This window comes from Microchirus variegatus (genome assembly GCF_963457635.1).
Source record: "Microchirus variegatus genome assembly, chromosome: 8".
In the NCBI taxonomy this organism is placed as follows: domain Eukaryota; kingdom Metazoa; phylum Chordata; class Actinopteri; order Pleuronectiformes; family Soleidae; genus Microchirus; species Microchirus variegatus.
The window spans coordinates 3734263-3752090 of record NC_139809.1 but is presented as its reverse complement, the minus strand read 5'-3'; the positions used below and the strand labels follow the sequence as shown (position 1 = coordinate 3752090).

The 17828-nt window shown below is 41.9% G+C and overlaps 1 protein-coding gene across 1 annotated transcript in view; it reads right to left on the bottom strand.

Annotated features, from left to right (window-relative positions):
* Positions 1-17828, bottom strand: part of megf11 (multiple EGF-like-domains 11) — a gene marked incomplete at both ends in the record, with an annotated part of 60533 nt that overhangs the window by 14385 nt on the left and 28320 nt on the right. The window contains 8 exons of the mRNA XM_083893471.1: positions 806-908; positions 987-1150; positions 2052-2172; positions 8586-8760; positions 9100-9312; positions 11690-11826; positions 13277-13397; positions 13530-13776. Of these exons, the coding sequence (XP_083749597.1) occupies positions 806-908; positions 987-1150; positions 2052-2172; positions 8586-8760; positions 9100-9312; positions 11690-11826; positions 13277-13397; positions 13530-13776 (1281 nt within the window). The remainder of the gene's footprint in view (positions 1-805; positions 909-986; positions 1151-2051; positions 2173-8585; positions 8761-9099; positions 9313-11689; positions 11827-13276; positions 13398-13529; positions 13777-17828) is intronic.

Sequence of the window (17828 nt, the reverse complement as noted above, 5' to 3'; positions counted from 1 at the left end):
GTCATATATAAAAGGTAAATCCTTTGAGGCTGGAAGTTTGTGTAGAACTCTGTGCTGCACTGTGCAGCCAAGAATAGAACACTTCACGGACTTCCTCTCTCCCGGATGCTATTGCCCTCGCCTGCACTCTCGCGTTTCTAGGGACAAAGCGGAGCTTCGTGAGACAACAATTCTGGGAATTTGCACAATGTGACATCACAATGAAGTGCGGAAGTCAACATTGTGTGTTTTATCTCCTGTACTTAGACTGAGGCGAACCACAAAAACACGAGTGAGTCATCTTTTTTCACACTTTGCCGACACATAGGGCCTCTAGAGTCCCAAATACAAGTGTTAAAATGATGAAATAAAAAAGTTAAAAAGTTGATTTTGCATAATATGTCTCCTTTAGATAAATATGCCAGTTGGTTCAGTGAGATTTCCCAACAAGATCCCAACATTTAAATACCATAGTGTACATTTCTGTGTTTTGAAAGTCTTGTGAGCATTCTGGGCCAAAGGTTTAATTAAGTCTCCAAAAAATGATCAGCTGAATCATGTAAGATGTTATGATATAACCAATAATGCACGCACTACATGCATGACTGCATATCAGCATCCAGCCAAGAGAATTAACTTAGAGATAAATTCCAATCATCTCTCATTCGCATACCCCGTCAGCTCAGCAGCAAAACAAATTGAACATTTAACAAAAACACTACTTAGACATTCTGTTAACACACTGTAAAACGCTCACAAAGTGCAGCATGTTCAGCTGGTTACACCGTTTTACTCTTAAATGTTCTTTTAGAAGAGCAGCACTGACCTGTCCAGCCGGGATAGCAGCGGCAGTAGCCACTCACTGGGTCACAGCCGTCGGCATGGGTACAGTCACAGCGCTCGCGACACTCCAATCCATAAGTGCCATCCTGAAAGTGATAAAGACCAACGTTTCAGTTTCAGGGCCCAAACGTTTCATTCCCTCAGTTGGCGGCGGACACACTTACAGGACACGACTCATCGCAGTGCTGCCCCCTCCATCCTGGAGAACAAGTGCAGATGCCATCCACGGGGTCGCAGGCAGCTCCGTTGGCACATAAGCATGTTTGATTACAGCACAGACCCCATGTGCCACTGGGACAGAGGATGGAGCAGTCCACTCCCTGCCATCCTGAGGGAAGGAAAAGCAGAGACATGTCAAACTTAAGACATCATTTATTTAAGTTTTGTACATACAGCTAGATTGAAATTAATAATTCAAACAGAAAAACAACCAAAATAATAGTATGGTGCAGTGATACCCAACCTGGGATTGAACCCCCGAGATAAATCTGAGGATCGACTAAAGGAACGAGATTAAAAGAATAAGAAAGTCATAACTTTTGATATATCTTTTTTTTATTATTATTTATTTGGAGCTTGGACATTGGTTGACAATGAAATATTTTTATCTTAATCATTATTATCAGTGTTGCTGATTACTACTAGGTGGATAAACATAACATAGCTGAGAATCTGCATCCAGACTTTGTTAATTTGTACAAGTTGAAAAGCTAATTTCAGGCCATTAATTATGCAGGCATTAGGTTACAATGTATTGATCGGAAGACGCAGAAGTAAAAGAAAGAAGGAAACTAACAGGTTTGCATTGAGCTCTCTGCACCATCTCTGCAACATAAGAGCTGTGCCTGTAGATGTCTGCACCAGACTATTTTATTGTTATGACTTGATTCAATAGTTGAAAGCAAACAGCAGAGGAAGAGACTCAGTATTGAGATTGAGTAACATGCAACAATTGTTCCCAGCTAGACTTGAAGCAGGTAACTTCACTTTTGATCGAATGCCTTTGCTGAAATACTATCACCTCTTCGTGGCCTGTAAAAATCATTCAGCAATAAGTCTGAGAAGGGAAAAACAGCTCTTTAGTTGAAAAGCTCACAACTCACATGTACACAAAGGTTTATACCTCAAAGTTGTGGGTCCTCAGGTCGATGCTGTCTTACTTTAAAAGGTTATAAACGAAAAAAAAAAGTGTTAAAACCAATTGACACCCCAAATTGTCGGTATTGTACCTTCTGTGCAGGTGCAGGAGCCATCAACAGGAGAGCAGGACGCATGGTTATGGCAGGAGCAGGTGGACATGCAGCTTGGTCCATACAGACCAGGAGGACACACTGTGGCACAGTCCTCACCCTATGGTATACATAAAGTCATGAGAAAATCAGCATAACAATAAATGTCTGCCTGGCTGTGGCTGACCTATGACATAGTCTGCACAGATCTAGACGGTTCACTGTTTTTAGACCAGTTATGTCCGTATACAGGATGTGGAGAAATGCAATTGTGAAATTGAATGGATATATGACTGTAAGCGTAGTTGAAGAAGACAGATGACTCTTGATCACTGCATTCTATCTCATCCTGGCTTACAATTATGCAGTCTATATAAACTGACAGCACCTACTGACTGCAATGCCTCAGATTTGGCAACTCCCATTCCAATCCAATTTCTCCACTTCTCTTTCATTATCTCCTGCCCTCTCACTCTCTCCCTTTAGCTTTCTCTCCTCGGGGGGTCTCCCCATTTCATCAGTGGAGAGACTGGCAGAACTCCAAGCCCAGAGAACCCAGACACTTCTTCAATTCATCTCCAACTACTGTCAAATCTATATGTCCTTTTAACCACTTTTAGATTAAACAACCATTCATGATACAAGTCAGCTGGAGTTGTTTTTCGAGGCCTGGTGAAAGATGCAAAGATTCAGTTACAGATGAATCGTCAAGAGTGATTAAATTCCATGAAATCCGTGAAATTATGACAAGTCTTGCTTACTGCCTCAGAGACCAGAGCTCAAGCTTTCATTGTCCCTACATGTCATCGGACCAATTTGAAACCAGTCACGATGTCACCCATTGGGATCTGAACTCCGACTGCGGTCGGTGTAGTGGTTAGCACTCACGCCTTTGCAGAAAGAAGACCAGAGTTCCCGGGGGTTCTAACCCCGCTTGGAACAACTTCGAGCCCCAGTTGGAACAAGAGCCTTCCTGCAAGGAGTTTGCATGTTCTCCCCGTGTGTGCGTGGGTTTTCTCCGGGTTCTCCGGCTTCCTCCCACAGTTGGAAAAAACATGCGATGAATGTATGTATGAATGATGGTGGTGGTCGGAGGGGCCGTTTGGCGCAACATTGGCAGCCACGCTTCAGTCAGTCTGGTCCAGAGCAGCTGTGGCTTCACTGTAGCTTACCACCACAAGTGAGAATGTGTTAATTAATAAAGGGTCATTTGTAAAGTGCTTTGGGTGTCTAGAAAACCGCTCTAGAAAACTTAATGAATAATAATAATAATAATAACTCTCACATTTTTTGCCTGTCCTCTCCCTATGCACAGCAAGGGAGTCAGTGATGGGCTGTAAGAGCCAAAAACACAAGTTCCACTGTGAAGTGAAACGTAAAAGGTTGAACACTTTATCCCTCAGATGTCCGTAACAAACTGCAGCCAGATCTCAAAGCTCTGTTAAATAACGCCAGTGTAATATCGGCAGTCATGATGGTGCAGCCTGTTGCCATCACAATAGACCGCGCTGTCTAGTAAAGGGCACCGAGTACTACTCCTCTCTGTCCTCTGCAGCTTTCTGTAATTAAACTTTCTCTGCTTTAAAGGCTGAGCACAGGCCAACCTCCACTAGACTTGTCCCTCCCTAAGCTTGAGATCACAGCCAGTCTAAGGATTCACACATCCTTCTTCCCAAACCCCTGCGTTGAGTGGCAGGTGACACAATGATTTAGAGTTCCAATTAGTGGCCCAGTGGAGTCCTGAGTGGCTCTTGCTTCACTCGCCCGAGCACTGGGGACCATTGGCCGCTCACTGCTCTCATTATCATTTTGAACTCAGTTTAAACAGGAGACAGGAGGAGATGTGCCAGTGGACGCCAGGGGCAGAACACACATCTTAAAACATCTCTCCTCCCTCGAACTTCACATAAAAAGCGCCCGTCTGCGGATTAAATTTTTATCAATCGGTCGCAATAACCTTTGTTCTGTTGAAAATGACAGCTTCAAGACTGCTAACAATAGCAGTTCAGTTCCAGTTGTTAAGTGCGAAGAGAAGTTCGACTGGCCAGGGCATGTGGACGGATAAGGGGTGGGGTTTTCAGGCCAGTGGAGGTCATTTACTGACGACTGGACTCGTGGATAAAACTTCATGCAGCCGCAAATGACCACATGGATTTTGCCGCATCCGTGGCTGCATTAGATTCCACTTGGTTTACCCCTAAGGGTGCAGAGACCAGTGGTTGGTCTGCGCTCAAGTGGGAGAAGGCAGCGCTCTCGTTAGTTTACTGATTCATATTCCTTCTGAGCTGTGAAGGATAGAAGTCTGTATGTGGAGAATCATTATTAATACACGGGCTGTCAGTCCATTGCATGGGATCAGCAGGACCTTATATAACTATGCAGCCAAAGGAGGCAACAATCAGACCTGAGATGATGAGACACAGTCATGTCATTCTTGACCAGGGCACCAAATTCATGCGTATTATATACGTAATATCTAAAAACAAAAAAATTGGAGAGCATTTTTTCCAGAAGGCAAATCATTGATCAGCCTGGTACCTAGTGAAACTATATATGCAAATGGGACACTAATTATCGGTCTCATCTTGTAACAGTTCATCTAACTTGAGAGTGACTAATGTTTAAAATTCATGCAGCATGACATAAAATTGACCTAATAACGAAGCAAAAAAAAAAAAAAAAAAACCTGAGGAAAATGGTTTGTTTGCACTACCTACAAATGCACGCTGGAAGCCATTTCCACTGTGTTCCTATATTCCTGATATTGAAGTGTCAATAAAACATATATTATCTGTAGAAATAGGAGAGAAATGCTACTGTGAGTACATTCTGCAAATTGCAAGGGACAATGCTTGAATAGGTAACATGTAATCACTTTGTCCCAGTCAAAAAGAGCATGTCCAATTACTAGAGCTAAATCAAGCGTGCAGGAGCTCAGTCTGCTCCAACACTTTGCTTAGTTTACCCTCCCTCCATGGTGGGACTCAAGAACAAAGATGCAGTGGGTAAGCTTAGTCCTATCAGCTGCACCCTGGAGAAATAATTTCACCATTAATCTTTGCCTCAACACCATAATCAGCCAAGTTTTAAAAAACCTTACTGCATGATAACTATCGCGTGCCGCACAAAAGGCAAGACAAAGAAGTTCCACACTGACAAAAGCCACGATCACACCTCTAGCTCTCTAACAATATATGTGTTGTTTTCACAGCAGCAGCTTTTTTTAAAAAAAAAAAGAGAAAGGAAATCAAAAAACTACCATGAGTGCCCACACCCCGACACACACACAAACTGTCCATATGAGGCGTGTCTGTTCCCATCTGACTGCCTCCTTTTTCTATCCAGCTCCTGCCCTCTAGGTCTGTTTAATGGGTCTGGCAGCCTTTCCAAGCAGCCGCCAAAAAGAACAGGTGGAGCAAATTAAGACACAGTCTGCGGCCTCGCTCGGTAGCTCAATTCACCGCAGCAGTCCGCTGTAAGACACAGGCAATTTCCACTGAAATGTAATGCTGGCAGAAATGTTCCCTCTTGGTCTCTGTTGATCTGTAACTTCAGATTGCGAGACAAGAAATACAATGGGAAAACTGATTGAAGTTACCAAACTAATTTGACAGTTGTAAAAGGGACAATGTCGCTGCAGAAAAACTAGTCAACCAAAAACCCGCTATAGGACACAGGAAGTTTCTTCCTGTTGGTGATTATAGAGTATAGATCTAAATTTGCTGATGCTGTTATCAAACAACTAAATATTATGACACTTCAGATTTAACCCTTAGTGCCGCAGATGCACCCATGGTAATTTACCATGGGAATAATACACCACTCCTTATATGGACATCCTGGGGGGGGTTTGTGTGTTTATAGGTCACATATTCAGGCTTTTTAGGGTGCTTTCACACCTACAGCATTTGGTGCGCACCGACAAAATGCTGTTGGTCGGTTCGTTTGCGTAGGTGCGAATGTAATATCGGTCCTTCGGTGCGCACCAAATCAACTGGTCCGAGACCTGCCTGAAGGGGTGGTCTCGGACCGCTTTATCCGCTCTACTTTGGTACGGTTCCTCTGGTGTGAAAGCAACCAAACCAAATGGGACGAAACAGTCTAGTTTAATGCATTATGGGTATGAGATACAGCGCCTCGGAACCTCAGCGGCACGGTTTTGCGCCGTTCTCTACCCAGCTTCAAACCCCACGGCTACGAACCAGCCGTATTCACACAAGAAGCCGCCGCGGCGTGCCCGGTGGAAATGCTCACATTGATTAGAGTGGCAGAGATCAGCTCAGGTGACCGCAACGCTTACATTCCACGACGGTGGACGGGCCCGGTGGAAATCGGGGGTTAGTCCAGTTCCGGTGCCGATGGCCTTCGTGGTCTATTTAGGTTCATTTAGAACTCTGCATATGTGAAAGCAAACCATAACCACGTCTGTTTGCTACATTGTAACATTTTTCTGACTGGTGCGGACCAAAGCAATCGAACTATAGGTGTGAAAGCGCCCTTAGTCGTGACATAAGGTAGCAATAATTGTGCAGAAGTCACAAAATGGACTGCTTTTCTTCTCTTTATAAACGAGCCTTGAACTCTGACGTATTTCCAAATTGCACAAATTTTTTTAATCCGATTTTAAACATTTTGAGTATTTTTTTGCTCAGGTGTGTTTATATGGTAGGTGAAAATGTTTTTTTTTTCATCAGATTGCCAAGGCTGTGCTGAAAAAAAGTATATAAGACACTCTTTGTTGCACATACTTATACCCTCTATATACATATTAATGGGGGGAAAAAAGCTGGCAAAATGCTCTGTGTTCTAAGGGTTAATCATTTGGAAGGGGAATTCTTATGGCGCAACAGAGCACATCCATAATAACACAATAATAAAATATCTCACCTTGCTTCTGCCTGCTTGTGTAAAAAAAGCTTCTAAAGTAATACTGGGACCAGTTCCAGGACATTACGACCACAATGACGCATACATTTTTACCACGGCTACAAAAAAAATAAAAGCAAGGCATATAAATCAACACTACAACCTCTTCAAGTAGAACTCATCCTCTAGAAGCACAACGTATTCATAGCATGTAGTACGAGTTACTCATAATGGAATCTCCTATCCATTCAATATAAAGTCGATTTACTAACTTTCTTTAGAGTTCTGACATTTTAAAGACTGTTCGAATTTTGTTTTAATTTCCTTTTATGCCCTTTTTTCACGATGTTCAGTGTCAGTAATCTAACTGAATATATCATCACATCAGTCAGTTAGTCGTTTTGTGCGAGATTACAATACAAAGTGCTTCACAAGTCGTCACATATAAGACAAGTCACGCAATAAAATCCAGAAATACAGCAATTAAATTAGCAATAACATAAATAAAGCATGGTAGAACAAGATCTTAAATGAATATTAATTGGCTCCTCTGGCAGACTCTTCTCGAGGCAAGGATTGTAAACACTAAATGCAGATTTTTTTATCCTGACCAGTGAAACAACCCCAAAGGCCACATTTTCCTACTTTTCCTCACGTCATTACTGTTAATCCTTCCGTAAACACTGTCTTTGCTGAAATTGTGTTTTTCATCACGACTGTGTTTCATCTGACACGTTTGCCTTCATGTTGTCAGACCACATGAAGGCAAAATAATGAACAAGCTGTTAAATATGAGTACAATAAGTGTACAGTATATAACTTGATGCAATTGTTGTATATCTGCTCCTGGTCACTCTCTCCTCACCCCCCCCTTTCTGTCCTCCACCTCTCCTCTGTCCCCAATGGTTTCCTTTCACCTCAACCTGTCGAGGCAGACGGCTGCACATCGTTGAGTCTGGTTCTGTCAGAGATTTCTTCCCTGCTCATTGCAATGTTGTCTATTGAATTGAATTGAATTGAATGACTTTATTCCTCCCCCGGGGGGGAAACACACATTTACAACAGCTCAATTAAGGCGACAAGAGGTGCAGAAATGTGCAAGGGCAGAATAAGTAAGAAGAAAGACAACGTAAAGATAAGAGTAAAAATAGGGTAAAAAATAAAATACAATATGGTAAACAAATCACACACACTAAATATAAGTAAGACTCTAATAAAATAAAATACAATAAGGTAAAAGTACGCTCTAATATAAGTAAAAAGAAGTCAAATGTAAGATAGAGTAACAAATAGAATAAAATACAATACAATATGCTCTAATATAAGTAAAAAGAAGTAAAATGTAAGATAAGAGTAAAAAATAGAATAAAAATAAAATACAATATGGTAAAAAAAAAAAAAATTAAATTAAATTACACACTCTAATGTAGGGTAAGTAATTCAGTAGAGATAAGAATAAAAATAAGAGAAGAGTGCACAATATCCAAGTAGTACACACAGTGTAGAAAGGAACTAAACCGAGATGTGCACTCAGTACAGAAGAGAAATCCTGAATAAAGAAACTGAATTTGAATTTTACACCATAAGCAGAGTACAGTGCCTTGAGATAATGTGTATTGTGATTCGATGCAATACAAATAAAATTGAATTGAATCGAATAACACTCACCATGAAGCCTGGAGCGCATATACATGCACCTGTGACAGGATGGCAGTCAGCTCCATTGGTGCAGCTGCAAGGAAAGATGCATCCCTCTCCATAGTATCCAGGAGAACAGGTCTCATTACAGTAAAGCCCCGTCCAGCCTGCAGAGCACGTGCATTCGCCAGACAGTGGGTGGCAGCTACAACATAATGAGAAAAAAAAAAATGTTCAACACTTCATTCCAGAGGAGGGTCAAAGCATGAGGTTCGTGCCAACAGCAATTTATCCATGTATGGGTGCATGTGCTTTTTTATCAGCGATATGTCCCTTTTCTCCTTCTTTCTGCAATGACTTTTAGGGTCAGTACGCAACTCTAGCTGGAATCAGAGCATTAACATCGCATTAACTATGAATGGGGTTGAGAAATTATGGATGAGGCAAAGGTTGCGATTAAAAGCTAACTGAATGACATGGTGAAGAGGTGTCCAGACTCAAGAATGAGTCATGGCTCAAGAAGAGGCCTTGGAATCTCACTCACCTTACAGTGTTGGTGGTATTGCACGGGCAATACTTGTCACAGATGAGGCCGTAAAGGCCCGAGGGGCAGAATCTCTCTTGGCAATTAGGCCCTTTGAATCCTGTTTCACACAAACAGGCTCCGGTGATGTGATGACACTTGGCTCCATTCTGACACTCACACCTCTGGTTACACTGTGGACCAAAGGTGCCGACTGGACAGTCATCCTGACACCTGGTGGAAAAAAGGTGGCGCGATGTGCATTATTTAATGAGGTCATGACCTATAACATGAAATTACACCAAGACGTGTTGGAAAAAATAGACGTATAATTAATAACTTATCTCAAGCTCTTCAAATATCAGAATCTTTTCTCATATTGTCCTAAATCTTTGAAGTTGTTGGTAAGAAAATGAAAAACCGTAGGAAAGTATGATCATTGGTACAGTAAAATGAATACTTGAAAATTAATCTATTTAAAAATCATAAAAAATACAACATATATAATGTTTAAATATATGATACAGCTTTGAAAATTGACAAATAATAATTATAATCTGGCAATACCGCTTTCATCATATTACATATTAAAATAAACATTTAAAGGTACCATAAGAATGTGGCTAAAAACTGTTACTACATTCAAATTCAAAATACCGAGGTCTTTTAGGTTTTCGTTTTTTGACGTAACTGGCAACCCGTGGTTGCTCGGCAGCTGAGACTCTACTGACTGCAATGATTGGTAAACGGCGGTAGGTGGCGCCACATGCCAAAACATGATTTCAGAACATAAACATGATTTGCAGTCTGCAAAATATATTTTTTAATGCAAATATTTTGTCTGTACTGTTGTTGTTGGTGAGTTCAGTTTGTTATATGAACATTATTCCTGAGTCTCTGTGACATATTAGGAGGATTTTATGGCCAGTTGCTTTCTATTTATTACATAATGCACCTTCAAGCAGGTTCATGTCATCAGAGGTGGAAAGAGGACTGAAATATTCTATTCAAGTAAAAGTGCAACTATTTTTGATAGGATTTTACTGAAGGACAAGTACTAGTCTAAAAGTGAACTTAAGTTAAAGTAAAAAAGTAGCTTGTTAAATATTTACTTAGTTACTGAGTTACTTTTTTAACAAGGTTGGGGTTCTTTCTTATGTAGAGCAAAGAGGAAAAGGGGACACACATCTCACATGCAAACCTTTACAAATTAAACTGCTGACAAAATAAAATATGCAAACACATATTGTCAAAATGGGTCAAAGGTCACACATGCTTTATGTCTCACACTCTTAATTAGTGCCAATTTACTTAGTAACGGATGTGATTTAAAACGCAGTGAAATACAATACTTCCAAATGAAACATACTGAAGTAAAAGTAAAATAACACATTTTTAAAAAATGACCTGAAAAAGTACACAAGTACACAAAAAAACTACCCAATTACAGTAACGTGAGTAAATGTAATTAATTACTTTCCACCCCTGTGTGTCATACATTATTCACAGTATTTTTTATATTTCATCATCGATATCATGGCTAGTTAATTTGAAAAGAAATTGCATAATTCCAAAACTGACATGATCAGATTTTGCACAAAAACCAGCTTCGTGCGGTCAGCAGTCAGGAGCAGAGTTTCTCTGCAGGAATCAGACAAGACTTTGCAAACACAAGACCTCAAAACAAAAACAAAATTGGAACTGCTGAGGAGTTTCTCCAAATAGATCAGACAAATATACTGACTAAACTCTGCGACCCCAGTGGAGTATCAGTCCCACGAGTCTAACAACGCGATTACAAATAGCTCAATTACATTACTGGTCAAGATATGTTTCATGTTTAAATTACCTGAGCTTTAGTTTTGTCAAGGGACAACTGTGTTATTATACAAGACAGGGGAAGGTGGAGGCTAACACAATCTGAGATTATTCCTGGCAGGTTAATTCACCTGCCACTGAGAAAATGAATGAGGGCAATTTTGCAAAATAATAAAGTAAAAGGAAAGGTCTTGTCGGAGTAGTGTTTCCATCCAAGAGACAATTGCTTTAGCTGAACTAATAAACCCAGACTGCTCTGGGCTGCTCTGGTAGGAACAAGGAACTAAAAGGATCTGTGGATTTCAATGAGACCTTTATATGGGCCCATTACTTATAATTAATGAGCAGATTCCACACAGCATGTAGTCCATGGTGAGATCAATAGACGGGCTGGGAGTGGAGAAGGATGGCGGCTTGAGACATGAAACCTAGCTGGCCGGCATGAAGTACGAGATTAATTAAACATAAACACTCCTATTAAGAGCTTCCCATCCACCTACAATGGATTAATGGCTATTTACAAAAGTTTACAAATCTTAAACCTGAGATTATTCAAGCATTTATTTCTCTTTTAACAACCAGGTGCACTTCTTGGACGTCAACAAAGAGAATAAGTCAATGAGCAACAGCATGAATTCCACCCCTCTGCATTAAATACTTATATTAATAAATCATGCCATTGTCTGACCTGTTTTTTTTTTAAAGTACAGAGATAAAAGTTTGTACTTTACAAAAGTCTTTTGCACAAACAGTAACTGAGCAGTGGGGCCTGCCGGCGGCGTCGGCTACATACCTGCGTCCACTGAAGCCGGCCGGGCACCGGCACTGCCCGATGATGTGGTCACATACTCCTCCATTACGGCAGGAGCAGTCTTTGCTGCAGTTGATCCCATACTTGCCAAGAGGGCAGGGCTGGGCACACACTGAGCCCTGGAAATCAGACAATAAACAGCAATCACTCATGATGATAACACCTCTGCAGGACTGAAGTAGCTGAGGCTAAACTCACACAACCAAACAACACGGTTAAAAAAGGGAATATTGTTTGAAATTACTATTGCACAAGGGAGTCCCTTAAGTAACACTTAAAGGAGACATATTATACCCTATTTCTCCAAGTTGACCTAGTTCCCTGGTGTCCTAATGAACATGTCTGTGACATGCTTTGGTCAAAATACCTTAAGGATGAAGCACCACAGCAGTTCAATCACCCTGCCGTAAAACAGCCCTGTTCCTAACGCTCGGTTTTGAGTGCATTGAAGCCCAATGTATACTCCTGCGTAAAGTGCTTTACGTAGGTTACGGAGAGACCCCTCTGCGTCGCCGGAGAGCCTGTCAGAGAGCCTCTCCGTCGTCTCCGGCTGCACAAAATATTTTTAAGTGTCCGTCACTCCGTCAAGGGACAACTGAGACGGCAAGGGCTGCGATTGGTCCTCAGGACAGGCCGAGCTAACGCTGCTCTGTGACGGCCACTGTGCGCACCGAGCGTCCACAGAGGCGGAGCTGATCATCGCCGACAACGTCTCTGCCAAACTATAAATACGTCACATCTTAATACACAAACCACATGTTTGGACTCTAAATGGCTAATTTCTCGCCTCAAATGATCTTAAAACTACGTTCCGGTAAACGGCCACTGTTTCAATGTTATTCAGCTGCAAAAACAACAGTCTTCCTCTCTCGGGCACCATTGCTCACTGTAGCCAAAAGTACAACAACCTTGCGACGGAGAACTATTAAGGCTCGAGGGGTCTCCGTGGTTACGCAGTAACCAGCAGCTAACAGCGGTTAGCATTTGGAAAAGCCATCATTTGCCGACTCTAGCAGGCACATTGTCGTCATATATAACATGTATTCACTGGACACGTAAATCCTCTGATGCTGGACGTTTGTGTAGAACTCTGTGCTGCACTGTGGAGCCAAGAATAGAACACTTCATGGACTTCATCTCTTCCGGATACTATTGCCCTCGCCTGCACTCTCGCATTTTTTAGGGACAAATCTGAGCTCCGCGATACAACAATTCTAGGATTGTCTCATTGTGACGTAGCGATGAGCGCGGAACTCAACATCGCGTGTTTTATCTCCTGTACTTAGATTGAGGCGGATGTACAAAAACATGAGTGAGTCATCTTTTTTAACACTTTGCCTACTCATAGGGCCTCCAGAGTTCCAAATATAAGGATTAAAATGATTAATTTGTTAATTTTGCATAATATGTCCCCTTTAGAATTCCACTTTTGCATGAACAGTTGAAGCCCTTTATTTCAGTGTTAGTGCTGATAAAATTAAACACTTAGGGATCGTTCATACGCAGCACCTTTCACATGCACAAGCACATTATGCACCCCCCCCCCCCGCTTTTGCTTTTGTGACCTACCGTCCACCCAGAAGGGCAGGAACAATCTCCAGTGATGTGGTGGCATGTCCCTCCATTCTGACAGGGGCAGCGCTGCTCGCACTGAGGCCCGTGACTACCGGAGGGGCAGCGTTCTCCACAGCTGTCACCAAACAAGTCAAGAGTCAAATGTCTCAGACACATAACCTGTGTTTGCCTGCAGCTCTTTGCATAAACAAAAAAAAAAAACAGAAAGAGAAAGACTCGATGGAGTAAATATGTTGGTGTTACTCACAAAGCTCCTGTGTACCCTGGTGCACAGATGCACTCTCCTGTCTCGTGGTTGCAGGTGGCACCATTGAGACACTGGCAGGGAAGTTGGCACGCCTTGCCATAGTAACCGTGCTCACAGGGCTCCTCACAACGCCATCCCTGGTACCCGTCGGTGCAGACACAGGCTCCTGTGATGGGGTTACACTTAGCGCCGTTATGACACTGGCACCGGTTGCTGCAGTGAGGTCCCCAGTAGTCGCTCTCACAACCTGCAGACACAAAGAGGAGAAGCATCAGAAAGGCCAAAGGGAGCAAACCAAGGACAATCTGCAAAAGCGTTGACCCTCAGGAAATAATACATCAAATAAACTAAGAAAGTAATAAAAACTACTCATAAATAATGCATGTGATCGTTCATCATGGAGAGTAAATATTTTAGGGATGTACTCTATCTAACTGCTTACTTATTATAGTATGAAAGCTATTTTCTTATTGTGCTGCATTGTGTTGTTCTTATTGTCAGTTAATTGGCTGAGAAGGGATTTATTTAATAATCAACACTCACCTATCACACACCAAATGTTGTGGTTTGAATATTTTCTGTAAATTGAGGTTATTTAGCTCTTTTTAAAAAGAAAATGAAAACCGTAATAATAATAACACATGGCAGTCAAGAAGTATTGACAGAGAGACTAACCTTACATGACACATACAGTATGTACGTTTCAGTTCAGTTTTATTGCCAGACTAAAGCCCATTTAAGTAAAAAACAACAATCAAGAAGAAAATAAATCATCAAAAACAACAAGAAGAAAGTGGGAAAAAAAACATACATTAGAATTATAGGAGACAGGTTTACCAGTGCTTCCACATGCTTGACTGAAAACACACGGCTCTGAACCTGGGGCTCGACAACACAATTCAGAGAATTATTCAATTGGCAGATAAATTTGAACATGATGTTTCCCAAAAGAGCTTGAAAGGTGCAAACGCTTGCATTACAAAACAACTCACTCGCGTCTAGGGTTCTTTATTTCTTACATTTATTTTTTTTTTTTTTTAAATAATCCTTATCTTTTACAGTTGTAAATTAATTCAATGCCTTCATTCCTACACAGAGTTGAAGGAAGGTAAGCGTAATTCCCTCCACAGGGTGCCAGCCATCCAATAACTATCCCTCACACACAGACACAGAAATAACATGCAAACTCCACAAAAAAAAAAAAAAGAAGAAGGACCTGGCCAGAAATCAGATGAGTGTGTTACTGCTGAGCCTCTGTTTCACACAAACACTCCTCTAGTTTGTGCAAAGCTGCTGTGAGATGTATACGACGGTGGCAACGCTGCAGAACACAATCTCTTGCCAATATGTGAGCTTTCATAAGCATCAATCAAGCTGTAAGCAAAACCTGCTGCGAGAGATTAAAGAAAGCTCCTGGTTCCATGTTTGAGACAAAGTAAATATTTGAATGTCTCGGTTTCCTTTTTCTTTTTCTTTTTTTCCAAGCGACGCGTCCTTACATTAGCCTCGTCGTCCAGGAAGACTGCTAATGCTAAGAGAATAATTAATTGGCAGCAGCTGTGATGGATTTCTGTTAAAGCTACATTAATTGGTTTTGACCACTGGGGGGAGAAGAAAAACGTCAAAACAAGCTGATAGATATTCAGAAAACATTATATATTCTAGCTTTATGTGGCATCTTCAAATTGTTGTTTTTGCATTCACCCAGCAGGCAAACATAGTCTAATATTAAAAAAACATTTTTTTCATATTAAAAAAAAATCTAAATTTTTTACATCTGAAAGGACGAGTGCAGTGAATGCCTGGCATTGATTGTCAATTGACTTTTTTTTTTTCTAATAGAGTAAACTCGGTGAACTCTGTTTGAATCTGCTATAATTTGAATTCCTGACATATAGGACGACTACACTCAGGTCTTCATATAACACCCTGATATTTAACTGCAAAAAGGAAGCAAATGTGCAAGCTGTTCACACCTAGAGGAATGTCAAGATAAAGAACACAAGACCCAATCTATGTTTCATACATCACAGTTTGTTACTTGTTACTTTTTTTTTTCCATGTGCAGCTGTCAAAATGGCCACAGTAAGAAAAAAATGTTGAAGAGACGGGACAGTAGGACAGGGAGGCAGTGAAACCACTGTTCATATATATTCAACGCTCTACTGTCTAATTGTTCTGAGACCAAAGTTTTCAGATTTAATGGAATAACACCTGGATGAGACACCGTTCATCCTGAGCGATGACTGCAAATGCACAGAGGTATTCCCTTAATGACGAGCAGCGAATGTGTTTTTCCAGCTGTTCTGTAGTATTGACGCTCAAGAAAATTGCCTGAGTAATATGACCTAGCTGCTTTACATGGGTTAATGTAAATAGCTCAACGACATCGCTAAGTGGTATCCGAGGGAATGATGTAAGACAAGCAATTTACACATTCCTCGGGGAACGGGTTTGTTCCCGAAAAACTCAATATGCCCCGTAAACTGCAGAGAACATCGCTAATCCTCAAGGTTAAATGAACAACCAGCTTTTATGTGCGGGAACAAGCTGCACTGAGCTGGGTGAATGGGGCTGTCTTCCCTCTCACCAGGGTCCTGTTCTTCCCAGGATCTAGTGGTGATTTAAGTGATTGGTATACGGCCTTATGTCTCTCCATCAGCAGCAGAAGCAGCCGCAGCAGCAGCAGCAGCAGCTGCGTTGCCTCACATAAAAGCTCAGCTTGAGATCCAGACCGGCACAACAACCAGGATGGAGAATATTCTACTATTGATTCTCACATCATCTCAGTTGTAAATGTAAAGATGCTACGCCTTTCTCCTTGTATGCTCGCTTTGTCAGAGCTTTCATCAGCCGGAGTGCAGGCTTAATGAAGCCTGTTTCATGGTCGGCACTGACGCCTGTTTTTCCATGTACACAGCAGGAAGATGATCAGCCTTTCCCTGATACAGACAGGTCTGCCCTGAAGGGGGTCCCGAAACACTGGGCTAGTGCAGTATTACATCTATGGTTGGACGGACTTGAGGCCACATTACATGGCTCACATTGATTTGATCTAATCTGCTCCTGGCTTCCAACCTGGCATGAATGAGCTCCCTGGAGGTTGAGCTGCTGCCACGCAAACGACCCGAGAACATTAAATCTGAGGTGTGTGCTGGCGGCCCGGGGTAATGGATGAGCAGTTTAGCTGCAACTCGGTTTAGCAGTATATAAGTACTCATCAGTGCTCCCTCAGCACAGCAGAAAAACAAGCATTGCACTAAAGATATCATCACCTCTGATTTCGGCCTCAAACCTTGACCACACAGAGTACATTTCATTTACCTACATGAATAAAATATATAGCCACAGTGGGGAAAAAAAAGAAGAAAAACTAAGTCTATCTAACACTTAATTTGCAGTTTTCTGGTGCTTAGGAGTTCAGTAAATCGTATTATTTGAAGTTATAAATGTTGTATAGCTTGCAGTTGGAGGCTTCAGCACCACTGAGAGCAAAGCACATTTTCTTCCTCGTCTCTTTTCCGACACAGAGGTTTCTCAAACTTTACCCAGTAGTCTCTCCCTCCCTGGCTTTGACAGTGTTTAACTGTGATTAAGGTGTCAGAGATCATGATGAGCTGTGGGCCAAAAACACAACAGGAGAAAGGTAGCATGTAGCATGAAGGCTTCTGGCAAGTGCAGCTAAATTGTGCGAGGCGATGAGGAGCCCCCCGTGGGTTGCGGTGTGCAACTGGAGAAGCTGTAGTCCAGCTCATTAACAGCTCTGGTCTGGGTCACTGTGCCTAACCAGAGGACACGTCCACTCGCCAGCCTGGACTCTCACAGCTCAGAATACATAATAGTTAGAATGTGCATAACCTCACACACAAGGAAAGGTAGGAATCCCAAGGTGCTAATCCCCCTGGCTGGAACAAAACAGATCACGTTGAGGGCTACTGACAGATGGTAAACTTCTGAAGGTGATGTCCAAAGTCTGGGCTGAGAGCATCATCATGGCGGCGCTGAGCTTTGAAGTGTGCTCAAGCGTCTGCACGATCAGGGAGCCGGCTGCAACGGGATTAAAACCAAACGGCTTTCGGCAGCGAACTGCATTCAGAAATTCCCCTGAACTTGGCCTCTTCAGCAAAATGTTTGTTCCTGTTCTGTATGAGAGGGAGTGTGTGCCACAGAAAGCTGTCATAAGCCTCTCAGAACTAAATTTAAAATGAGGGCTCGAGTCGAGTTCTTTAAATAGATCGCTCTCCATTCAAATGACATCCTAGTTTTATTTCCTCGTTTATCGAAGCGGACACGGGGCAA